The sequence below is a fragment of the Ambystoma mexicanum genome, chromosome 6p, assembly GCF_040938575.1.
Source record: "Ambystoma mexicanum isolate Mex_15411 chromosome 6p, UKY_AmexF1_1, whole genome shotgun sequence".
Taxonomy (NCBI): Eukaryota; Metazoa; Chordata; class Amphibia; order Caudata; family Ambystomatidae; genus Ambystoma; species Ambystoma mexicanum.
Genome location: NC_090935.1, coordinates 480,889,973 through 480,917,022, shown reverse-complemented (window position 1 = coordinate 480,917,022; position 27,050 = coordinate 480,889,973). Strand labels below are relative to the sequence as shown.

The 27,050-nt window shown below is 45.0% G+C and overlaps 1 protein-coding gene across 2 annotated transcripts in view; it reads right to left on the bottom strand.

The window, feature by feature from the left end:
- MTREX (Mtr4 exosome RNA helicase) overlaps positions 1-27,050 on the bottom strand; it is a 1,095,475-nt gene that overhangs the window by 929,776 nt on the left and 138,649 nt on the right. For both annotated transcript variants that reach the window (XM_069627280.1, XM_069627281.1), the window contains exons 6-7: positions 21,369-21,543; positions 20,790-20,880 (exon numbers count right to left, since the gene is read on the bottom strand). In XM_069627280.1, coding sequence (XP_069483381.1) covers positions 20,790-20,880; positions 21,369-21,543 — 266 coding nt within the window. The remainder of the gene's footprint in view (positions 1-20,789; positions 20,881-21,368; positions 21,544-27,050) is intronic.

Below are 27,050 nucleotides of genomic sequence, written 5' to 3'. Positions count from 1 at the left end.
GACTAAGAAGAAGAACGAGAGCAAACATACCCCAACACAACATGGAACCCCAAGGCAAAATCAATATCCAGCAATAGAGGCATGACGCAAATAACATGCACCAAATGGCAGAATTTGAAAATGGTCACAGGGAATGTACGTGGTCTGAATAGTTATGTCAAGAGGATGCGAGTAATGTCCCATCTGCACAGGAAAGCAATCCAAATTCACTACTACAAGAAACCCACATGACACCCGACACAGTCACACATTCAGTAAGTGGAGAGGTAAAGGGTATGGTTCAGCATATTCCAATTACACAAGAGGAGTACTCCTATGGATTGCCCCGGGAGTACCACACTGAATACAACACAAGTACTCCGACTCGGAGGAGATAGCTAGATATAGATATAAAATCAATACATATGCACCCAACCAGAACGCAGCAACTTTCTACCGTTCATTGTACTCCATCCTGTTTCCGTATAGAGGCGGGCACTGGATCTGGGGAGGAGACTTCAATTGTGTGCTGACCCAGCCCTAGATAGAACAGAATACTCACAAGGACCACCCCTGTTGAGGAGAATTCTAAAAAATGTGCCAATTCACTTCACCTTTGAGACCCCCCCAGCAACTCTGCTGGATTTTGAGGACTTTATTTTATTACCTGGAGAGAGCGGGGCCCATTTTTCCACACATGTATTTTGAAATTTGTTTTACTCTTGTGTTTTCTTTGCTTATAGAGTTTTAGACAACTCCATAGGCATCTTTTCATGTGCGTCACACAGCACCAATCGCTAAGTTCATCTCGACAGAGAAGCCCTCCAAGGACGACTTCTCCCTTTGAGTCGGTAGGACCAATCAACTCGACACCAAGCAAGCTTACCATTCTCGGAGCTGCTTGTATTTTCCTCAGAGTGCTGCAGGAAACCGAATAACCAGGGAGAGGGACACCAGTTTGTGTGCTTTACTACAGCTACGGGAATCGAAGATTTGCCAGGGCCAGCTTTTTGACCAGTCCCAGTGCAGGAGTCTCCCCCCGTCCCCCCTGCACAACCCCCCCCACCCCCGCCGACATCCAACCTCTTGGTCCCACAACAGAGGCTCAGGAACAGCGAGATCTGCAGGAACTGCCAGGAACAGAAGTCTTCAGCTGCATCTTTGTCTTCAATATAAAAAGGTACTGTGAAACGAGACTTACTGTACAGACTGGAGGGGGCATCTATACTCCTGCTCTCTATCGTAGAGGAGAGGCACAGAGGACCCCAGCCAAGATTCTACATTTGGTAAACGTGTGCGAGCAATCAAGGCCTAGCCTCTCAGGAGGTGATGCATGCTGGTCCTTAAGGACAGTGTAATCCCCAAGCACCCACAAAGGAAAGTCCACACACTAGTGAAAAACAGTCTTTATATAATTAAAGGTTCAAGGTTATATTACACAGTCACTATGTGCTCAGTTAATCTACAAGAGCAAATATATATAGTTCCAAGTGGTACCACAATTATCTCCATCAACTGTACTCTGGTCAAATGTCACAAATCAATTAATAAAAGGTAACCAACAATAGACATAGGAGGAAAGTAGTTGGTTATGACAATTGGCAGAATACTGACCCCTACCACTAGACCGTTCTGTGTGGAGCTACCCTCCCACCTGGGCAACCTGTAAAATAAAGAAACAAGCCCAGTCCATATATTGTTCAATAAGTCTCATTTCCTTCTAAAATGTTTCTACCACCCCAATGTACCTGGAATAGAGTTCCTTGAGGAGGCGTCAATGGATCCTTCTGGAGCGACTCCCTTTAAAGCAGGACCCACGTATCGTCGATGGGCCTCGAAGAAAGTGACCTTGGCGTTGATCCTCGATGAAAAGTTTGATGGCGTAAAGGCAGCAGCTTTGGCCCCGGCGGTGCTCGTCGACGAGACAAAGACGTCCTGCAAGGATGAGGCGTGCGGGGCACCTCGATATCGATAGTTCAGGACCACTAAGAGTTTGAGAAGAACTTTGCCCCAGCAAGGGCGGAGTCGTCCGGCGTCTCTACGGTCGCTGGGTGGCAGGAAACCCACCAGTGAATCCCCCTCGGCGGCCTAGACTTTCTCCGACGGGACAAAGAGCTCGGCTTTGCGGTCGAGAGAATCCTTCCATTCGAATGTCTCAGCGTTGCGGCTCCGGTCGTCGATGGCATCGCGTCAAGCTGTCCCCGCTTTTGCGCAACACTGCTTAGACGGGCCACCAGCAATTATAGCCAACGTGCGAACACTGGTCGACGACGGTGAATGGAATGTCTGATGCTTCTCTTAGTTCACCTCGGCAGTCCCAGTCTCCGGTCGGCTGCCTGTCGCGGGTCTGACTTCCACAGAGCCTTGGCGAAGGTTAGCGGTGCTCGATGGTCCCTCCGAGCTCAGGAAGAGGGCACCTAACCAGGTCCTCTCTCGGATCAGTCCTCAATGAACACGACAGCTTTTGGGTGGAAGCAAAAGCAGCAGCAAATCTTCAAGCCGGGCTTCAAGGATAAGCGTCAAGCATAAACTTCAGCTTCTGAACGAATTCTAGCAGCGAGAGGACACCAGATATACTGTTGATCTGCCATTCATTCTGCTGGGTCACACTCAGGCAACCAATCACTCAGAAGGGCATTCAGCAGTCAATCAAGCATACAGTGCATTCAGGCCATTTTCCTCCCTCTCAGACACTCACAACAAGGAATGTGTATTGGGACAAGTACCCAGCCATTAAACACTACACACTGTATTCATACCAGTTTCGGGCAGAGCTGACTCAGTCATTGTGTCTCATACCAGAAACCAGACATCCACAACAAGAAGTGCATATTGGTCACACACTCCATTCACCCAGGTCCTACCCACAACAGCCACTGGGAAGTCTCCAGCAAGTCTGGCCTGGACTTCACAACAATACCATACATGGAACTTCCACCCAACAGCCAGTCAGGGGGGAAGGGACAGTCAGGGCTTCCCAGGTCTTTGAAAAAAAGGTAACAGGCAATAGAAAGCCAGAGGCCACAGGGCCCATCTTGTTTCCCATCAGGAATCAACCGATTCCAATGGCGGGGCCCGGGTATCCCAAAAATGGAGGATACTCAGAGCACCTGTCAAATTCCACATGGAGCTGCCACCTGCCCATACCCTGCTCTGTGGGCCCAAAAACATACAATAGGGGCACAGGGTTGTATCCCCACTCATGGGTGCCATAAGGGTATCCTATGGGTCTGTACACCAAACCAAAAAAATAGGAAGAGCTGCAGTGCCAGGAGTCCCACATGGACTCCTGGGCAGAAAACAATACAGAACACAAATGAAAAAGTACTACAGGACAAGGACAGGGAGGCCCTGTCCTTTAATGCATTTCCAGCATCACACTTATCTCTCGTGGTGAAAGTGCTTAAAACTCACAACTAGCAGGCCTAATCAGCTTGTGACCCAACATATAATTCTTCTAGTTAAACTACTGAGAACTTCTACAGAGACTTTACTGTTTACGTACCAGAACCGTTTTATCCTATCCAAGACTTTAAGCCCATTCACTTTGGCCTGGCCTATTGAATTGACGCTTCTGGCGAACTCCAAGTATCTGCACTGTCTAAGAAGAATTGTATGTTTAATGTTCTGAACCTATTCCTTTTTGCTCCTCTTTCAAAGTATTCTGAATGTCATTTTGCTCCTCCTTCAAAGTAGTGTGAATGCCTCAGAAACTTAACGAGTACAGTACTGAAGTATATTTGTGTATGATGTTTAACTGCCTCCTTCTAGTGAATGTTTTATAACTGACTGTTGAATACATTAATAAGTATTTAACCAAGAAAACTTGTCTAAGAGTTTATTTGAACACCTGTGATTGTAGACCTCTTTGTAACATCATTACAGCTCACATTCCCTCTTGAGAAAAGCCTGCCTGCTCAGATTCCCTACCAAAAACTGTACTGTACAGACTTATACCAAAGGTTGGTTTTCCTTACACATGTAGTGTGTAGTGGTCCCAAAGGGTACTGCATACAAACTCTGCCTAACACTCCCCTCCTCCCCCTCATCCAAAGCAGTGCAAACGCTAGCACGAGACCTAGAGCTCCAGGAAATATGCCAAAGGCTACACCAAAGCAACTAAGAATTCTCGTTCTATTCAAGTGTACATAAGATATATACAAGAATCGATTATGTTTTCACAGGAAAACATAAATAACATGAGAAGCATAGTTGAAGCCACATATGAGGGTAGGACCCGGTCTGATCACTCACCCAACCCATGATGGTACAATGGGCCCTTGCAGATTGCCCAGCACCCATCCCCCACATGGAAACTAGAAGCAAAATTGTTAAGAGATGACAGCTTTGGAGAAGTCCTTAGAATCTTCTCTAAAGAGATTAAACACAATCCGGGAAGGGTCAAAAATACACACAGTATGGGAAGAGTTAGGCAAGATTGTATGCAGTACCCTTTGGGTGCACTACAACCCTGACCTCCTGGCAATAGGAACCAAACCTTTGGTATAAGTCTGCACTACACAGGTTGGTAGCGTGTTGAGCAGCCAGGCTCATCTCAAGAGGGGTCAATGTGAGCTGTAGTCGCAGTTACACAGAGATTTGCAAATAAACTTACACAAGGTTTCTTGATTAAACAATTATTAATTTATCAGTCAGAAGAAGCCTTCAGAAAGGAGAAATATAAAAAGATTCTTTACCTTTGACTTTGACCTTTCCCCCAGGAAAGGGTCAAATTTATTTGCCATTGGGAGGTTTTCAAAAGTAGCTACCCATTTATGATTTGTTAACCTTTGTTTTATTCCTCTATTCTATCTTTTGAACCAAACTCAGTATTGCTCTAAAGGTACTAGTGATAAATCCATGTCCACAATGTCAGCTATTTAAGTCACTTGAAGTTGTAACAAGTGTCTGTGTGCCATCCCCACTAGATATTATCTAATTTACAGGAACAAAGCGTTTTGAAGTCTACTTTGTTACATGTATTGCTACCTTCTGAAGAAGGCTTTACAACCAACTGAAATAATTGTTTTATCAAGAAACCAAGTGTTTATTTCGATAACTGCTACTGTGAAACTGTGTTAGAACTTAACTGCTCACATTGACCCCTCTTGAGATAAGCCTGGCTGCTTGACCACACTACCAACCTGTGTAGTTCTGACTTATACCAAAGATTGGGTCCTATTGCCAGGAAGTCAAGGTTGTTGTAGTGCACCTAAAGGGTACTGCGTACAATCTTGCCTAACAGTAGGAAAAAGTAAACAACTGCCACCAGTCATTAATTGTAGAAAGGGAAACATAAAAATGTTACATGAGAAACTAGACAAAGGGGATTCTAAGTAACCACTCCAGCACTATTGTAAGATAATGTGTGCTGGTCAAGAAAGTTAAAATATAAGTATAGTCAATTTCACTTCACTGCTCTTGGAAACAGCAGTTTCACCAAGAGAGGGTATTTAAACTTTTGGAACATCCGAGAGACTACCCTGTGCCACCGCACTGAAGGTGCTGTTTGTCACAATGTAAAGATGATGCCTATGGAGTTTGTCGACTCCAAATCACAGAAAAATACATGAGTGGGGAAAAAGGTCTCACTCTCTGTAGGTTAGAAATTTAAAGTCCTGAAGTCCAGCAAAAAGAGCTGGGGGTCTCTAAGGTAGAAGGAAATTAGCACATTTCTGAGAATTCTCCCCAATACTTATACACCAATATTCTGAAAGAAATAGTTATGCAAGCCAACAGCATTACTTTTGGGAAAGAGGCCTAACCAATTCACAGGTGAGTAAAATAACGTTACATATACTTTTCAGAATGGCAGAACACATTTTGTAACTGCTCACTCTTGAGCAGGATAAAGATTTAAGCGCATTCTCCGAAAAATTCCCTCCAATAGATTGACATGGGAAATTCATATTTAGGGATCTGCTGGAGTGCCTTACATTCCCAAGCATAGTCTCATCAGCACTAAATGATTTATTTTCTTCTGGATCGATATCTAATCCTGTTGCTGGAGTTTACTTTTCTTTTCAAATGCAGCTTTGGATATCAGAACAGTCGTCAAATTTAATTCTGCCAGGCAATGAACACTTTTCTGCTTCCATAGGTTGAAGGGACCAGTGTGTCACCGGGGCTTTGTATTCCAAGATAGTCAATTGGGGGGGGTCAGTATGCGCCAACAAGATTTTGCAGAACAGATTGAGATTTCCACAAGGATACTGAATATAAGGTCAGAAGACCAAACTTAAATCAAATACACCTTGGGCAGGTTCCTGGGAAATATAAGAACTCGCTTCCAAAAAGCTCCTTCCAGGACTACCCATACTTGCCATGCCAGGTTTAGCACAGATTCTGCTATATATCAAAGGATAGGGATTACCTTTTGGTTATAAAAAGTAATCAAAGGGGTCATGGAGATTTTCCTGAATCATATTCAATGCAAGATCATGCTTTGGGCAGATAGATTTTTTTTACTTTTGATCTTAACAAGTTAGCCCAGGGAGTTTCTGCCACACCCTGGTTGACACTCTTAAGTAGGCACTCGAGTCCATTTGTTCTTGGTTTAAAAATCTCATCGGAATCACAGGATTTGTTTTCATGTTTTTTCGTTAAACACCATAATATTTGATATTTTAACATTGACACTTAATTCATTTAGTACCTCTGAGTGGGCACCTTTTTCCACACTCACAAAATCTTTAACTTTTTATGGGTGTCATTTTCTGGACTCTCCAGAATGTCTTTTTAAAGTTATCCGCTTTAACAACTTATTGGCAATAAGTGCCTGTTGCTGGGTTGCCCTAGTGGATCTGCTTTTAACTTTCCTTTGCTAAAACGTAAGATAACTACAGTGCATAAAGGTAAAAAGGATCTTTGGCTCCCTTTTACATTTTATTTTGTGAAACCAGCACACCCCACCTTATGTGGCGTGCTGGGGAGATGCAAACTAACAATTCTGTTACTGGGACAAGCTTACCTTCAATGGCTGGTGGCAGTGATTCATTGTATTAATTTGCCACACCTTTACCGCGGGCTGCAGTACACAGCTGTTCACAGCTGCAGTACAGGCACCTAAGGGCGCTAATTTTATCAAAAAGGTACCAGTCTTTTTTGCCATTTTAGTGTTTGTCCCTTGTTCCTTCCCGATACCCAGGGTGGGAAACTCCTATATGTGATTTTTTTTCATCTTCGGCGGGAGTCCCCACCCTACCTCTCCGCCCAGGTTCCAGTGTGTTCGAGGGCAGGAAGCAAGGGAGGAGTCCAAAACTCCAAAGCCCTTTGTCTTCCTCGACTGCATGGGGACAAATCCCAGTGGGGGGGCTGGCTGTCCCGATTGGACAAACAGACCTCCCCTTCTTGTAAAATGCAGGGAGAGAATGCAGCGGTTGTGCTGTAGTTCCTGTTAAATACAGCAAACCTGGAAGCTGAAGACAAGTCGAGCACTGGAAAAGAAACCGAAGCGGATGATTAAGGAAAAGCAGCAGAAACTATTTCCAGCGACTGGAGATCCTGCTGCGTAACCGGAGCCTGCTCTAGCCCTTCCTTCCAATCGACCAGGGGACTGCGGAAACAACAGGCCCGACCCAGAGCCTGGTGAAACCCACTAGACTCGAGAAGACCTGCATTTTGAGCCATACCACGCGTTGCTGAGACCTTGGGTTGCTGCAATACGCCAATACCCTGGGACCTTCAGCTACTGTGCGGAACACGGTCTTTCGAATTGTGCTGAAACCTCATGGGCATCCAGAGACGAATCGAATCCGAAAAGTCCCCTCAACAGAATACTGGACCTTTGTAACGATGAGAATTCAACCATGATTTTCTATCTTCTTCTGTGCTCCTTGAAAAGGCACAAATCCACAGAACCGCATTCAGCCACAAGGAAAACCTTGCCTAGCGCCTTCTTCATCGATCCCTGCTGCAAAGTTCCTTCTGAGGTCTTGTTTTCAATCACCACAACAAGGAATCCACTGACTGGGTATTTGGCTGCAGATCCTGAAGTCGTCCTGCTGCAAAACCTTCTTCAATGCCGTGGTACTGTGTTGGCTTGGGTATGTACTTACCTTAAGTCTGTTAGGATTTCTGTGTAGCTGTGGGGTGTTTTCTGTGATGGGCAGCCTCTCATCCAGTGCGCCCAGAATCCTGCAAGGGTGTCTTCTGTGAAGCCCCTGGACCCTCTTCTAACTCAGAAGTAAAGTACCCACCTGTTTGCCCAGTCTTCCTAAGGAACCTTTTTTGCTACTTCAGAACCTATCCCGACAATGGCGGTTGGACACTAGATCCTAGTGACCCCCCCCCCCCCCCCCCCCCACCCCTTCCCTTTTGCCACTGAGAACACTCTTGCTCCAAGAGTGAGGGAAAAACTTAAGGGATTGGGCCTTTTACCTAGAAAATAAATGATTGTTTAAAAGTTACTTGTAAAAAGAGTTGGTTGGTAACTAACTCAAAGACTTTACAGTTACAAAAGTGTTTACTTACCTTGGATGTGTGATGCACTATTCTTAAAAGTATGGTTAACCTCTCTTTCCTATAAACTGTTTGGCCATTATAATGGACAGTAGATGTGAAGGTATATTACTCTCCTGGGATTAGGTTGTGCCTCTTCCCAAAAGTAATGTGTTGGTTTCGCCAGATTATTCCTGCAGCGTCTTGCTTCCCATGACTTGCTGTTAGCCTGTCCAGAATAAGTTTGTATTAGGTTGTTACCTACCTAGAATAACTGAGTCATTCAGTAAAGTAACATTAGGGTTACTTTCCCTGTGCCATCTAACCTAGAGTCTGGGGTTCTAACTGTCCCTTATAAGTCCTACATCATTATAATTGGGAAAGATCTAACCTGGACTCCTTGTGCTATTGAAAAAGTATATGGGCTTTACTTACCCTGAGTTAGCTTTGTGCCATCCCAAAAATAAGTTATAAGAGTTACTGCTCATCTCAAACTGTGTTCCACTGATCTCAAAAGCACCTGTTAGGCAAAGTTTGTAGTGTTCCCAGAGGGTGCTGCATAGAAACAACTCTGACTACAGGTATAGAAAACAAAACCGTTGGTATAAGCTTGTACTACACAGTTTTGGTAGCGTGTTGGCTTATCTCAAGAGGGGTCAATGTGATGTTAAGCTCGCATGGTCTCCACAGAGGCTTCGGGGCACAGTTGCAGCCCTCCTCGGGGTGAGGTTGATCGGGTCCGACTTCGCCCTCTGCGCTTATGTGGTGACTGATGGTAATAGGTGATTCTGCTCGGGACTGCTCCGGCGTGGAGAATAGGGGGCGTGAGTATGCTGGCTTGTGCGCCTAATCCCCTTCCAGACCCCTTCTCCCAAACCGTGGTACCCGTGGAATGCGCCGTCCCTGGAAAGCTCACCTGTTGATTCGTTTTGGCAAGCACTCCGTCCTGCTGCTTCTGGCAGGGGGCGGTTATATGATCTGGACCAAGTTCCTTGCACATGGTAGTCCAGTCCTGCTGCGACTAAGCCACTATACTTCAGGTAAGTGTTCCTCTTTGCCTTTCCTCTGTTTTTGTTGCATTTTAAAGTTCATTGTATTGCTGTCGGTTCCACTTTTTATGTTTGCTCTTTTGCTTTCTTCCCTTGCAGGTGATGTTGCCGGCCGGCAGAAGATGCAGAGCTCGAGGCTGCAACCGGAGGTAATGAGGAACAAAGCTGCAGCGGTACAGTAGCTGGTAAGTTAACTAGGGTGCGCGCAGGGTTCAAATGTGGCGCAGACCTAGGACGGGTGTTCTAACCTTGTCTTTCTTCTTCACAGGGTCCGAGTTCGTGGATGCAGAGTGCGGTGCTGCCGTGTCGGGATCAAGATCACTGGATGTCAGGAGATGAGTCTGCAGATGAAGCGATGAAGCACCGGTTTCCTGGAGGAGAGTACGCAGGAGAACGCCTGGTTTCAGAGGTAAGTAAACTGGTCCAAGCGGCAGGGAGCATCACGTTGTACGCCAATGTACAGTAAAACGAAGCACCGGCCTCAAGGATGGAACAGCTCATTTGGCGGAGCTTCTGAAGCCACGCCCACCAGGTTCAGCCTGCCTGCCACACCTGATGAGTCAGCACATGAGGATGTGCTCTGGAATAAAGGCTTTCAGGTCCTGGAAAGTTCTTGTAAAATTAAAGAACTCCTGCACTGAAATAAAGTGTTCCTGCTCACATCTCTGTAGGAGACTGGCGCCAAAGGCGCCAGGACTGAGTCCAGCCAGGGCCCCTGTGTTTATGGGTACCAAAGGGACATAAGTGAGTCAAGTGATCCATTGCCCCCCTATCACTAGATGGTGTGTGTGTGTTTTGTGGCCAGGACATTTGAGCTGTAGTAGAGTTACACAGAATTTACAGTTACAAGTATTCAAATAAACTTACCCTCAAGGTTTCTTGAATAAACAATTATTAATTTATTCATCAGTCAGTTAGAATAAGCCTACTTCAGAAGTGAGCAATATAATATTAACACTCAAATACACTTCATGAAATGCACACTCTGAATATCTCTAAATCAGTAGATACCCTTTTGGGATGGCACACAGACTCTACCTACACCCTCAGGTGACTTCAATTGCTAGAGACATTAATATATCATTGTTGCATTTAGGATCATAGAGGAAGAAGTCAAAGGAAAAGATTTGGAATAAACAAGAGACCACAAATATTCTTAAGCAGGCAAATGCCTTCCGATTCCCCCCCAATAAGAGTCAGTGGAAGAGGCCAAGCCAAAGTCACTAGGCAAAAGTCAATGCAAGCTGAAGGACTTCTTTGTAGGTAAGTAGAAAGACCTTCACAATGTTTTTAGAAGTCTTTGAAGAAAAGAAGAATCAAATGTAGGGCCACAAGCTGATTAAACTTGTGAGTAGTAGAAAATGCAAGCAACTCTACAGTAAGGAGGTACGTTTGCTCAGACTTTTTACAGTACCTTTAAAATGAAGAAAAGATGCAGCAGATGACGCCTGTGCAGCTCTCACTGTTCCTGGGCCTCAGTCATGTGGACAAGAGGGAGGATGTCGGGGGGACTCCTGCAATGCACCGGGAAAGTCAAAACTCGCAACCGGGAAACTTCACTTTCAGTGGTTGTTCAGTGTCTCAAGTTCCTCGCGGCTACCGCAAACACCACTGCGGTTCCTGGCAGTTGAGAGGGACTTTTCTTGCTTCTGGGGTACTGCACTCTGTTGAGGGGGCCCAGGCTTGGTCAGTCCTGCTTCCTGGGAGTCCCGAGGATCTGCCTGGAGTTCTAGGCCAGCTTAAAAGCAGCACACACAATCTGGTGTTCCTCTTCCTGGCTATACGGTTTCCAGCAGTAACCCTGTAGAAATTCAACCAGCTCCGAGATGGATGTCCGGGTGGCTTACTTTGGAGTTGATCGGTCCCACCAACTCAAGGGGAGCAGTCGACCTTGCAGGGGCATCTGTCGATGCAAACTTGGCGTTTCGCCACTGCAGCAGCGCTTCACAAGGCAAACCAACAATCCAGGAGTTGCAGCAGGCGTCCTCTTCAAGTTCTTCGGTTCCTTCGTCCAGTGTACGACGCTGCCTTCCAAGCCAAAAGATTTGCCTTTTATTCTGTTCTCTTCCATTTATTCTAGCCTAGCTGTCAATCACCCAGCAGGGAGGCTGTCCTTGCTGCACAGTCAGCCAGCCAATCACAGCGTGCTTTTGGGTCTCCTATGAGACTAAGCACGGAGTTTCGGACACTTGTCTCACTTCCTGCCTACCCCAGACACCCTGGAGCCAGAGGCGGGTTTCACTTGTGAATCCCGCCAAAGGCAAAACGAACAATGGGACCAGATGTGGTTTGGCGCAGAGTAAATCTCAAGAAGGACCTTTCCACAAAGAAATGGCGTAAAAAGACGCCCAGGGCCATTTTGACACAAATGGCACCCTTGGGTGCTTTACTGCAGCTGCGAACGCAGCCTGTGGTAAATGCACACCATGGTAGTTGCAACGAAACCACTGCCACCAGCCATTCAGTGAGGAAAGGGTAACAAAAAATGTTACACGAGAAGCTAGACAAAGGGGATACTTGGTAACCCCCATTTCACTTCACTGTTCTGGGAAACCGTTCAACCAAGAGAAGGTATTCAAACTGTTGGGAAATCCGAAAGACTTCCCTGTGCAACTACACTGAAGGTGCTGTGTGACACAATGTAAAAGATGATGCCTATGGCGTTTGTCAGACTCCATAACCAAAAGAAAGTGTACAAAATCACATTAAAATACGAGAGAGTTGGAAAAGGGGTCTCACTCTCTCCTGGTTAATAAAATCAAGTCCTCAAAATCCAGCAACGTTGCTGGGGGTCTCTAAGGTGGAGGGAATTAGCAAATTTCTGAGAATTCTCCCCTAACAGCACCTGTAATCCAATATTACATCCTTCGGTTTTACTCACCTAGTACAACTGTGTCATCACAGAAGTAGTTCTAGGTTTTTTTACTGTACCAAGAATAAGTGTTCCACTATTCACAAAATATAGACTGTCCAATTGACTAATTATGTGATTTGTACGGAGAGTCACTGTTCAACTGGTAGGGTCTACTTACCTTGCATTACTGAATGTAATTTTTAAAGTAAACAGTAGTTTTTACTCCAAGAATTGATCTGACCTATACTGAAGGTCTACGAAAAGGTTTTGACTTCCGTAGAACTAATGTTAGTTGTTCCAAATAAGGTTTATACTTGGTCTGTGTACAAGTATAGTGTGTTTTTATAATTGTGATTACATATAATGTGCCATAATACTTAACCCTAGATTTATCTGGGCCTACCTGCATTTAAAACATTTATTTTGACATACCTAGTATTTCATTGGATCATTTGTATTACAATTTCATTTGTACTGATTCTACAGCCCTCTCTCCCTCCTAAGATAAGCCTGGCTGCTCCATCTACGTTATCATGTACTCAGGTGGTACAGCCTTATACTAAGAATGGGGTCTTGTACTACCTCAGATTAATGGTTTTGATGAAGTTGGGTAGCACTTCAGAAAAACTGTCCCAACACGTCACGGAGGATTGAAGGGCTGCTAGGAGCTTTTGTAGTCCCATGGTAGTTACATCAATCAGGAGCAGGTCGTCCACATACACAATCCACGGTACATGTCTCCCATTAATTTTACGAGGATTTCCGTATAATAGGTTTTGGGTTGTCCCCATATGAGAGATATAAAGGTTAAAAAGGATCGGCGCCAATGCACAGCCCTGCTTTAGGCCATTGTTAACCCGGATTACCTCAGATAGAAGTCCCTGATGATTCAGGTGGACTTGTATCGTTTTATTAGAATACAACTCTTCCATTGGTTCAAGTAAATCCCCAGGGCAATTCCAATCCCTCAGCTTGGTCCACAAACGATTCCTGTTGACACTGTCAAAGGCCTGCTCCAAATCCACAAAATCAACAGAGATTAGTGTTTTCCTTAATGATTTCGAGATTGAGCACGTTGTTCAGCAGAAATCGGTTCAAGCTGGTCCCTCTGCCCTTTACAAATCCCATTTGATGGTGATCTTGGTGTTCTGGTGTCGCTAGACCATTTTGTTAAACATTTCAACCCCTTGAGTGCCATGGCCTTTTTTGGTGATTTCGGTATGTCACCATTCAATGCCTTGCAACTTTTTTGTTACAAGAGATATCTCGGCCAAATTTGGCACCTTTTTTTCCCACATGTAGGCGGTAGTAACACCACCCAGGAATCCTAGGTGGCTGTAGGGGGGGGGGGGGGGGGTGAGAAAATAACCAAAAAGGGGGAAAATGTTGGGTTTTTTCAAAATAATTCCAATAAAATGAACAAAGAAGCCGGTGTTTTTTTTTCCTTGTAAGAGCTAGGAACAAATTGTTTGCTGTGCTGAATTCCCCAATATCCTGGCTTTCAAAAACAGGTTGAGTGGAAACGAAAAAATAATTTGATGTAGTTATGAACCTTTTTGTGAGAGGTAGGTGATTTTGGACATTTTTGCCAATTTGACATGCGTGGACGGAATGGAAGAAAAGGGGTAGGAAAGCCGAATTGGAGGACAAAGGCATACATTTCTGAAAACTAGACAAAATTCCAAGTTTAGGATGGGGTGATTTGCGCAGGTCAGGCAACAACTAGGTAGGGGAACATTCCATAGTTTGTGGAAAAAGCTGGAAATGACCGAAAAAAAAGGTATATGGTGGACATGGTTGGCTTGGTATGGCAATGGCATCTATGAATTTTGAGAAAAACAATTCTCCGCTACATTCCCCTCTTGCAGTTAGGAAATCACACATTTTTTGTAGTGTTACACAAAACAAGCAATAACACAAGCCAAACACTGAGCCATGGGTACACAGGAGTTATGCTTACGGCATGAACAGACGTACTTAGCATGTGTAAATCAGGAAAACGGCAGGCATACATTTTTTTGAAAGAGCACAGGCAGACCTTTTCAAGGGTAGGGGACTTGTGCAGGTTACAAAAGTGTATAGTGCCTAAAGCAGCGACTAAATGTAGGGCACATTTGGGAAATGAAAGGGTTGTGTGACAAAGGGCACCAGCAAATGGGTCAAAACGTTATGAAAACCACAAACTCAACAAATGTCATATCTTCCCACGTTGCCACACGTGTCCCGATGAAAACGGTACCTCACATGTGTGGGTGCACCTACCCGGGCACCAAGGTGAAAGCCTAAACACGGCTAACCAAGTCTTTTCCGACAGCTGAATTTCACGATACAGATATGGGCCTAGGGTTTCCAAGCAACCAAGGAAAACAGGGAACCCCATGCATTTCCCAAAAGAGGAATTGAACCCCAGATAAAGTGAACATTGTGCTTTTTCCCCACCAAATATCACACTTTGTCGGGGATTGTGGTTAATAAAAACTGGGGCAATTTGCGCAAGGCAGACCTCTGGATTCCCACGGGTGTCCTCTTTTCGGGAATGCATGGGGTTCCCTGTTTTCCATGCTGGCTTCGACACCCTAGGCCCAAATCTGTAGGTTGCCCACATGAACAAAATGTGCTGTGCCGAAAGACTTGGTGTTACAAGCGGGTTATCCTTTTGCGCCCCGGTAGGTGGACCCACACATGTGCAGTACCGTTTTCAAGCAAAGATTTTCTCTAGGCTAGCAAGCTATTTTTCAATTGTTACTTGGTTCAGTCTTAAACACTAAAAATTGGTATGATCACCGCCTTTTTCCAAGAGTGTTTTTCCTCGCAGTGTTTAACGGAATAGGGTGAAGCAAATTCAGCCCACTCCTTAGGTGCTTGCTTTAGTGCGGTGGCTCTGGAGGTGATCAATTTCAGGATAGTCTTTTAAATCTCCTGTTTATTTAGCTCCCAATTCCACTTGGTGCATTTTGTGGGCAGAGGTTTCTGGGAATAAGTAAATTCTGTCAAGAAGAGATCCAAAATGGTTGATCCATTGTTGTTCGTCTACCATTAAGGTCTGTAAGGCTCCCTGCGTAGTACCCACTTCATTTATACATTCACATGTTATTTTGCAGTTCTTCTTACTCAGTACTTCTAGCATATTTTGACTATCCTCTTGCATACGCTCTGCTCTAAAACTGCATAGCCAGTATTTATATTGTTTACATTTTTTTTTGCTCGGATAATCAGGGGCATATGATTTAAGGCTTTGTTAGGCAGAATCTTCTTTTCACCTTCTAGGCCCTCAACTCTTTTGCTGGATTTAGGACTTTCAATTTAACCCCCAAGTAAGTGGGACCTTTTTCTCCCCATGTGTTTTTACCTGATTTGAATTTTGTGTTTTCACTGTTTTTTTAGTCTGACAAACTCCATGGGCATCTGCTTTTTGTATAGTGACACAAGGCACCTTCAGTATAGGGTCAGTGAAGTCCTTTGGATTTCACCTAAGGTTTAAATATCTTTTCTTTTGTGAACTACAGTTCCCAAGAACAGTAAAGTGAAATTGACTTTACTTACCTTTTCTCTTTGTAGGTCCAGCAGGCACCATCTCATATGGAGTGCTGGGGGGTTACTTAGTAGCCCCTTATCCAACTTTATCATGTAACTTGTTTATGTTACCCTCACTACTTTAAATGGCTGGTGGCAGTGGTTTAATGTTCCTACCACTGTGCTTTTCTACCGCAGGCTGAATCCTCAGCTGCAGTATAGCACCCATGGGTGACCACTTCATCAAAATGGCCCCGGTCTCCTTTTATTGCCATTTTGTATTAGTGAGATCTTTCTTGGGTTTTACTCTGCGCGTTGAGCTAGGTTTGAGTCCTTTGTTCAGTGTTTCTGGCAATGCAGGATGTGAGGGAGGTTCCCAAAATTCCCCTGTCCTTTGTCGGAGTGCATGATGCAACCAGTCCTTTTAGGACAGCCACTCTGCTGTGTGATCGACAGCCTAAGCTGTGCATGAATGGGAGAAACCTGCTGAAAAAGGCGAGGGTTTTGGGACTAGGTGCAGAGTCGACCACTGGGAGAAACACCCGAATAAACTGAACCAAGCTTGCTGCATCCTCCTGGACTTTTGAATTGCCCGGTTAAGTCTGGCTGCTGTGCTGAAACGCAGAAGCTCTGGAAGGGACTACTTCTTCCCTTGGGTTAGTGGGACCAACTAACCCAGAGACAAACTCCACTGAACCATGCTACCCGACTGGCTGTACTCATTTGCTGCTGCAGGAACCAAGTGCCAGGGGTCGAGAAATCCACAGTCGAGTGCAACGTTTGAAATCCGGCCAGAAGCTCTAGGAGTCTAAGGACCCTACAGAAGCAGGGCAACCTGGGCCCAAGTCCCCTCATCAGAGTGCAGGAAGCCCAACCGGTATGCGAGATCCAGTGTGGTGCTGTTTACCGAGCGCTGAAACCATGAAGTGCCGCCGATCCAAAAAGAGCCCGTAGCTGCAGACGACCTCCAAGTTGTTGCCGCAGGAGCCCTCCAGACGTTGTCCTCTTGTCCCCATGACTGAGGTCGCTGTGTGTAGTGACAAGTTAAAATAGGAACCTAGTCAAAGCAAAAATTTCTGGGGTTGACAAAGGTCAGGAAGATTTAACATTGATATGAAAATCTCACCTAACAGACTGCAATAGACAGTAGGGCTAAAAGGCAAGAAAGAGCAGAATGTTTGGGGGACTCAGTTAGCACATTGAACAAAAAAAATGAAATTCTGACCCAATCATCGACTGTAATACGCAAACTATAAATGGGGTAGCACACAAACGCAGCCGCATAGGGAGTCTAAAGAAGGCTTGCTTAGGCATCTTGCATAGATGTTGGGTTCCAGTCATGTCTTAGCAGTTTTAGTTTCTTTATTTGTACCGCGTGCCGAACCCTGAGGTAGCTGGGCAGCATATGCTTAGAGCACGTTACAGCAAATTATACAAATACATACATGAAAATGACAATAAGTGCAGATGACCGGGTTACAGAGTGGTCAGAAAGCAGACATGACATGATACTGTGATGAAGCAGAGGATGAGTCAGGCAGTGGAGGAGTTCCTGTTGGCAAGCCAAGGCTTGGTTAAGGGCTCTGAAGGTCCAAAAGGAGGTTTCTGCTCCAAGTTTCACAGGTATAACGTTCCATAGTTTGGCTGCAAGAACCAGGAAGCTGGAGCCACCTGCTTTTTTAGGGAAAATTTGGGGATGGATAGGCAGTGAGTACGGCGTTCTCATTGGTCTGGCTGAAATATGTTTGCTGAATTTATCTGCAAAGTATTTGGGCGCGTCATTAGAGAAACAATTGTGGACGATGACCAGTGATCCAAGTGTGATTCGGTCACGTACTGGGAGCCAGTGGGCATCTTGTCTAAAGCTAGAGATGTGGGAGTGTTGCGGGATACTCCGGGCCGCTCTGAGGGCATTATTCTGAAGCACCTGTAATTTGTTCTGGTTGCGGTCTGAGGTGCCATGGAAAAGAGTGTTGCAGTAGTTTGATTTCTTTGGCCACTGTAATTCGGTTACCATCCATCTTGATAGAGGCGCAAAGAGGGTCCAGTTTGTTAAGCCGTGGATGGGACCCAACGAGAAGCTCAGTTTTCTCGTCGTTGAGGCATAAGCCGTGTTCAGCCATCCAGGCTTGGATCTCCAGGTAGAGGTTGTTATTCCGTGTGGAGTCCTCTTCATAGCAAAGAGTGGTATGAGAACCTGGGGGAGGGGGGGGGGGGGGAGTCTGCATAATTAGTGTAGGTGACAACCAGGTTGTCTAGTCGGTCGAACAATAACTTAGTCAAGATCTTGTATAAGGTTGGCGACACGCACAAGCCTTGGGGGATGCTGCAAAGGATGGAGTGGGTTGGGCTGAAGATCCCAGTTAGAATGCCCGGGTGGTTCGGTTGGCGAGGAAGGATTGGACCCAGGTGGACGACTGACTTGAGAAAGCGGCTGACGCTGCCAGATGTTCCGTTAAGATCTGGTGGTCAACGAGGTCGAAGGCTGCTGAGAGGTCAAACAGCAAAAGAATGGCTAGTTTACCCTTGTCCATCTGAATTTTTAGGTCCGAAGGGCCGTCTCGGTTCCGTGCCTTAGCCTGAAGCCAGATTGTCTGAGGCCCAAAAGGTTGTTCTCTTCCAGATGTTTCTGGATTTGTAAGTAGGTAACTGTCTAAGATCTTTAGGATGTAAGGGACTGTGGTAATTGGCCTGTAGTTAGTGGGGTTGTTGGGGTCAAGGTTTTTTTTTATTTTTCAGGAGGGGCATGACCCAGGCTTCCTTAAGGCTGCTAGGGACGGAGATTGTTTTGAAGGAAGAATTGATTAGGGCTGTTATAAACGGGGCAAGATCATTGGCACCTTCCTGAATGAAGGGGGCTGGGCAGGAGTCCCCTTGGCATCTGGAGGGTTTTAGGCCTTTGATGATGCTTTCCACTTCTTTCGTTGAGACAGGGGTGAATGAGAAGGCAGGGAAAGTTGGAATTTTAGGGGTGGATAGCGGTGTAGTGCTCACTTATGTCTAGGCTAGTCTTTTTGTTCGATTCTAGATTGTAGCAAGGACATTTTCTGCCAACGCTTTTTGGATTCTCTCGCACCAGACCATCTTTCACGCAAGTTTCTGTAAGTGTGGAGGGAGACTCAAGTTCCGAGGATAGTGAAGAGCTCTTTTGTTCTTGATTTGGCATTGTTGATCCTATTGTCATAGGTCTCTTTTTTGGCCAGGAGGATGGCTGATTTGTAAGTGGTGGCAGCAACCGTGAATAGTGATTTGTTGGCCAGGTTAGGTGTTTTTTTCCAGGTGGATTCTGCGTCTGTTTGGTGTTCCGAAGGATTTTGAGTTCTGGAGTGAACCATTTGTTCAGATGGGCTGCCGGTTTAGCTTTGGTAAGTTTGTTGGGGGCGATGGTATCAACTGCTGATTCAAGGGTTTTGTTAGAGGTCAGCAAGTTGATCCACATCTAGGTTGATGTAGTTTGCAGGGGCCAGGATATTGTGGATTAGAGGGCGAAGGTTGTGTATCGTGATGCTGCAGTTATTGCTAGAAGGGGTTTGCGGGAGGCTTGCTGGTGTGGGGTTTGGCTGCGCCTTCCCTTGGATGGAGAAGGAAATGACATGGTGGTTCGGCCAGGCAATTGTTTCAATCTGGAGGATGGAAGTGGTGCAGCTGTGGTCTACAAGCCAATCCAGGGTTCTGCTTTTGTTATGTGTAGGGGCTGTAATCCTGTGCTTGAACCCTAGTTGGGTGATAGTGTTTTCCAGTGAAAGCGCATTAGCATCATTGGAATCATTGAGGCCTAGGAAGGCCCCAAGCAGGATGATTTGAGATCCTGTTTTGGTATTAGTGAGGTCAGATATTTCTTCCTCAAATGAGGATATGTGGCCTGGAGGTCTATAAATGAGGTGCATGAGGACAGTTTGTGTGGCTGAGAGTTGGAACTAACTGAAAGGAGTTCAGCGGATCAGAAGCTGGACGGTGCGGTTGCTCTAAGGTCTGTTTTGGCTATAAAGGCCACTCCACCTCCTTTACCCGAGTCCCTGTCGTTCCGTCATATCGAGTAGCACTCTGGGATGGCAAGGGACAGAGCTGGGCCTGATGCAGCCAGGTTTCTGTGATAGCCAAGAAGTGTAGGTTGTTAGCGGAGATAAGGTCTGCAATGTCTAGCGCATGGGCGACTAGGGACCGAGCATTGATGAGGGCACCTCTGCTGTGGAGGATTTTGGTACATTGTCCAAGTTATGCTTAGGGATGGCACGTGGGAGGTTAGGATAGGAGTGGTGGGGGTGTTTTTTGTTGGGTGTCCTAAGTCGGAGGATCCGGGAGCAAGTCTCAGGTTTCTGTCCTTCACTGGGCATGGGTTCCATGGTGTGGGTGGTGCCGCGAATCAGCTGATTCATTCTAGTGGGCCGAGTGGCTGGTTGAGCGAAGAAACCTGAATAGGGTCCTGGGTCAAGGTCATGGTAGAAGTGCGGGATAGTTGTGTTAGCGGAAGTGGGGAGTTTGTGTAGGTGGTAGAGTACTGGGTGTGTATGGAGTAAAAGTAGTATAGTGCTAGAGTTAGTGTTGGACTGCAGAGGGCTGCCATGTACGCAGGGGGAGCGGCAGACTCACTTGCTAAGGCATGCAGTGGGCTGCAGAGAGTCAAATCATTTAGAGCCAGTAGTACACTAGGGACCAATGGGGGCGGTAAGCCAGTTCTAATCTATAGACTGCAGTGCCGTAATCACTAAGGTGTAAAGGGTTTTGGAGTAACAGTGTACTTCGAGCCGGTTGGCACTTTTGGGGTGCGCAGTAGGCTAGTTCAAATGGTGCGTGCTAGCCAAATATAATGTACTTCGTAGTATAGGCACATTGATACAAAAATCTATGTATATAAAACACTTTTTTTAAACGCACATTAAACTCTTATTTTGAGAAAACAGGTCACAAAAAAAATAAGAAAATCAGAAAAAATGGCTAAAAGGGTTGGTAAATACCTGAATCCCTCATGTAATGGATTTCATCAAATATAACCCAGGCAACTTCTCGCATGACCTCTGAACCTCTATACAACATACTCCTCAGGATCTAGTGAGGGAAAAAAATCTTTACTGAAGCAAATAAATTAAAGAAACTGCTAGAGATGAAATGAGCTAAGCGGTAATCTCAATAAATGTATCACAGTTGTCACTGAACAAACCAACTCAACTATAAAAAACAAACCCTTTAAGCATCTCCACACTACAAAGGCAATCCACAAAAGAGACATCATGCCACAAAGAAAGTTAAGAGGGGCACTTTCAGTTTTAAAGAGCAGTGCAAGATTTTAGTATCAAAGCACTTTTTCAGAGGCAGGAAGAAGAAATGCGGAAAATATGATACTGATTTAGGATTACAAGAGTGAATAACGTGAAACAGCAACGAGCCCTAAACAAACTGAAGTCCAACAGAAAACATTACTTCACCAACCACACATTTTAATCTACTGTATATCCTTTAATAAGAACTAAAATGAGTTTGCAAAGGTGATATACAGGATTGTTAGGCACCCTATACATAGAGTAACATTCACATACCTCTGTAGTCATCACAAGGCAAGAGGCAGTGGGGTTTATTGTGACATCACCAGTCATTAACCCCACATCTTGGAATTCTTCATACATCTCTCGATACTTCTGGTTACTCAAAGCTTTTATTGGACTGGTAAATATTACTCGCTGCTTTTCCCTCAGAGCTAGGGCAATTGCATACCTACAAAAGGTAAATCAAAAAAAATGTTCATGTCTATTCCTTGAAGAGCAGCAGGTGTAAACAGCATAGAATTATTGAAACTATTCACAGAAGTCTTTAATTACATAATTTGACCACCACACCACTTCACATGGGTCATGCAACTTACTAAGTTAATCTGCACCTAACAAAAGGACAAGTGATCTAGTTGTTGGGTTCACACCAACTCCAAATTATATTTTTAGCAATTGCAATGAATGGTACGCAGTAGTTTCACTGAGGTCACTGCCCTATTGTTAAAATCAAACCTATTTGAATTGACTTTTCCCAGAATTCAATTAATAAAACGTGACCCTCTGAATGAATCCAAAACACACAAAAAACAGTTTGCCAAAGGCAGTTAAGAAATTGCCATTTTTTGGATACATATGTGAAAATGCTCAACCAAAAAAAAGTCTAACTTGTACCTCCTTTTAACAAACAAAGCGAAAACAATGGAGTGTTAGGGAGAATTCTCATTTCTGTGGCAATTCCCTTCAACCTTAGAGACACCCACCACCCCCCCAACCCTTTTGCTGGACTTTAGGACTTTTTGATTTTAACCGTAGAGCGAGCAACTCGTGTTTTTACCCGATTTGGATCTGTGTTTTTAGAGTCTGACAAACTCAATAGGTATCTGCTTTTTGTATGGTGACAGTACCTTCAGTGCAGTGTCAGAAATCCTCTTTTCTCATAAGGTTTAAATACCTTTTGTGTGAACTACAGTTCAAAAATAGTAAAGTGAAATTGACTTTACTTACCTTTTCTCTTTGTAGGTCCAGCGCACACCATCTTATGTGGAGTGCTGGGGCGTTACTCAGTAGCTCCATATCCTACCTTCTCTTGTAACATTTTTATGCTACCCTCACTACTTTAAATGGTTGGTGGCAGTGTTTTACCGTTTCCTACCATTGTGCTTTTCTACCACAGGTGAACCCTCAACTACAGTACAGCACCCATGGATGACCATTTTGTCAAAATGGCCACAGTCTCCTTTTTTCGCCATTTTCTGTTTGTGAAGTCTTTCTTGGGTTTTACTCTGTGCGTTGAGACAAGTTTCAACTTGGCAGGATTCAGCTCTGAAACCCGCCCCTGGCTCCAGTATGTCTGGAAATACAGGATGTGAGGGAGGGTCCCGAAACCTCCCTGTCCTTTGTCTCTAGGAATGCCTGATGGAACCAGTCCCGATTGGCTGTCTGGCTGTCCTCTTGCTGTGTGATTGACAGCCCAGGCTGTCCATGAATGGAAGAAACCTGCTTAAAAGGCAAGGGTATTGGAACTACAGGCAGAGTCGACCACTAGGAGAAACACCAGACAAAAAGCGTGAACAAAGCTTGCTGCAACCTCTTGGAGTTTTGAATTGCCCGGACAATCCCTGCTGCTGCGCTGAACTCCTTTTTCACCTTGACAGAGAAGCTCCGGACGGAACGACTTCTCCCCTTGGGTTAGTGGGACCAACTAACCCTGAGACGAACTCCACTGGACCACCATACCCGACTGGCTGTGCTGCTTCGTTGCTGGCAGAACCCAATGCCAGGGGTCGAGTGTCCGTAGTATAGTGCAATATCTGCCGCAGAAAGAATTTGGCTAGAAGCTCCAGGAGACTCCTATGGACCATTCCGAAGCAGGACCTCCAGATCCAGAGTGCCCTCTAAACTGGGGTGTCCGACCCAGCCCTTTAAGATGAGGTAACAATACTTTGAGATGGATGGAGATGCAGAACATACTCAAACATCAATAATAAAACAGACTCTGGAAGCTAGCAAAGTACAACTGTTTTAATATTGATTATCTAAAACAGGGAGTTACAGCGAACATCGCTCGATCTTCACACTCCATGCATATTCTAAAAAACACAACTTTTATACTAAAAATCTGTCATCATTGACGTCTACCTACTTTGCAAACTAAAATAACCTATTTGGGGAAGCAATAGGATTACAGTGAACATCTCAATATACGTTTCATACTTGTTAGGAAGGTGACTGGGTCTCTAACATCAGGTGGGGCAAATAAGCCCTTCAATAAGCCCTTCCTTAGTGCAGGTCACTACAAATGTCAAATACATGCCGTCCCGTTGGTTCTACAAACTATAGGGCTCTCTATTACGTAGCCCTCGACAATTTGTTGGCACCCATATAACCCTCCAATATCCCACCTACGCAAGCAGCACGCAGGCTGTTAGGCAAGATTGTATGCAGTACCCATAGGGTGCACTACATCAACCCTGACCTCCTGGCAGTAGTAACCCAACTTTTGGTATAAGTCTGTACTACACAGGTGGGGAGTTACAGAGGTTCAGTGACAGATACTCAAGCAAACACTTACACACAGGGTTGCCTGATAAAAACTTGTTTATTTACCAGTCAGTTAATATAAACTGTTAGAAGGGAAAACTGTAAAACACCACACAAATATATTTCAGAATTACACAATCTCTTCGTTCAGAATCAGTAAATAACCTTTTGGGATGGTATACAGCTGAGACCTACACCCACAGGTGACCGTAACTGTTAAGGTGCTGTTGACAATGTATTACTGTTGGCATTCAGAATTAGTTAAGAGCAAGTACAAAGGGAAAAGTTTATTAGAACAAACAAGAAAACAAATAATTCTTAAGCAGGCAGATACTTTCAGGTCCCCCCATTAAGAGTCATTCAGTTTAACAGGCCAAGCCGAAGTCAATAGGCAAGAGTCTAGATAGGCTGAAGCACTTCTTTGGAGCCAAGCATAAATTTATTTTTCACAATGTTTCAGAAGTCTTTGAAGAAAAAGACGAAGAAAAAGACGAATCAATGTAGGGCCACCCGCTGTTTAGACTTGTGAGTAGTAGAAGATGCAAGTAACTCTACAGCAAGAGGTAAGTTCTTAGTTTTTGTACAGTACCTTTAAAATGAAGAAAAGATACATCAGATGACTCCTACTCCTGTGCAGTTCTGCAGATCTCACTGTTCCTGGGCCTCAGTCGTGGGGACAAGAGGGAGGACGCCGGGTGACTCCTGCACTGCAACGGTCAAAACTTGCAACCGGCAAACTTCACTTTCAGTGGCTGTTCAGTGTTTCAGCTCATCGCCTCTACCGCAAATAGCAACACTGCGGTTCCTGGCTGTCGAGATGGACTTTCCTTGCTTCTGGGGTCCTGCACTCTGTTGAGGGGGCTCAGACTCAGTCAGTCCTTCTTCCTGGGAGTCCAGAGGATCTTCCTGGAGCTCTTGGCCAACTTAAAAGCAACACACACAAACTGGTGTGCCTCTCCCTGGCTCTACGGTTTCCAGCAGCAACTCTATGGAAATTCAACCAGCTCCGAGAAGGATGTCCAGGTGGCTTACTTTGGAGTTGATTGGTCCCACCAACTCAAGGGGAGAAGTTGTCCTTGCAGAGGCTTCTCTGTCGATGTGAACTTGGCATTTCAGCACTGCAGCAGGGCTTCACCAGGCAAACCAACGGTGCAGGCGTTGCAGCAGGCGTCCACTTTAAGTTCTTCTTTGGTTCCTTCGTCCAGTGGTAGACTGCCTTCCAAGCCTTTTACACAGTTCTCTCCCTTTCATTCCAGCCTAGCCGTTACTCACCCAGCAGGGTGGCTGTCCTTGCCGGACAGTCAGCCAGCCAGAGTGCATTTGTGTCTCCTAGGAGACTAAAGCACAGAGTGTTTCAGGCACCTCACTTCGTGCCTGCCCTAGACACCCTGGAGCCAGAGGCGGGCTTCACTCGTAAATCCAGAACCAAACCTGGTTTGGCGTGCAGAGTACATCTCAAGAAGGACCTTTCCACAAAGAAATGGCGAAAAAAGGAGTCCGGGTCCATTTTGACAAAATAGTACCCTTGGGTGCTTTACTGCAGCCCGCGGTAAATGCACACTCGGTAGTAATATCAAAACCACTTCCACCAGCCATTCAGTGAGGAAAGAGCAACATAAAAATGTTACTGGAGAAGCTAGACAAAGTGGATACTAGGTAACTCCTCCAGCACCCTATAGTAAGATAGGGTGTGCTGGTCTAGAATAGTTACAAATGTAAGTAAAGTTAATTTCACTTTACTGCTCTGGGAAACTGTAGTTTATCCCAGAAAAGGTATTTCAACCTTGGGAAATCCAAGAGACTTCCCTGTGTCACTGCACTAAAGGTGCAGTGTGAAAATGTAGTGCCTATGGGTTTTTGTCAGACTCCACAACCAAAAGAAACCGTGTACAAAAAAAAACCAAAAAAAAAACACATTAAAATACATGAGCGAGTGGGAAAAAGGGTCTCACTCTCCAGGTTAAAAAATATCAAGTTCTCAAAATCCAGCAAAGTTGCTGGGGGTCTCTAAGGTAGAGGGAATTGGCATATTTCTGAGAATTCTCCCTAACACAGACAAACATCCAGGTGCTGGTGGGCTGGTCATAACCATTGCTTCCCACCAATTAGCCTGTCATCCATAATGACCCCTGCAGTCTGCCAGTCAATTAAGGCTTTGAATTTAACCTTGAAAATGTCCTCTGAGCTTGAGAATATGAGGGAGTATAGGCATACTCATGTCTTCTTTGTTTCGATACAGCTCGGCCCAGTGTCTATTTTCATCCAACCACATGACAGACCATGTTTGAGTCTTTCTGCATTTCAAATACTATTAAATGATGAACCTCTGATGTCTTCAATATTCTCACTCCTTACCTAAAACAAGAGTTTTGTTCTTTTCACACGTTCTGTAACCATTGCTCCGTACATTTAGGTCCAAGGTGGCCTGGACTTCTTGCTGTTGAGCCAGGCAAGCCCTTCTTGGACTCACCTCCATGGTTTAGCTTTCGATTTCTAACTGAGACACACTGAAAAATGTGCTTTTCACTGGATCTAGCTCTGCTACAGTGCGTAGTGGACTCATCCATAGGTCTCCTACTCATTTACATTGGTGCATTGCCACAATCTATTCACTAGATAGCCAGCCTTGAATACTTTGTCTACTTGCGTTACTGTATCTGTACAATTGTAAAACGATTTGATATCTTCATTATTTCTGTAGCATGAACACCAACTCGAGCCCGAAATGTTGCTCATCTTTGGCACCTCTTCCTTCGAGTGTTTATGTTCTCTCGTCTCTGCATCTCTTCTAGGTGCGTCAGCGCTCTTCTTCATGACATCACCAATCTTCTTTTGCTTAGTTTTCACACTTCCTCTGGGATTTCATTCAAATGTCCATCATATTTTCGTGAATGCATGTACGGCTTTCTCAATGGGAATCTTACTTCCAGGATTCTCTTCGGTATTGGTATTCTCACAGGCATTGAGCGTGTCTCACTCTGGCTCCCAACATATACACAACATGGGGGAGGAGCTTTGGGTGTGGGTAACTCATCTGGGCGATTAATCGACCACTCTCTCGGTCTTCACATCCAGACATCCTCATTTGAAGAAATGCTTCTATGGGACCCATATCTTTATGACTCCTTTCAGGCATTCTGTTTTCACATGCTCCTCTTTATTCCAAGACATCAGCATGCATTGTTCACTTGG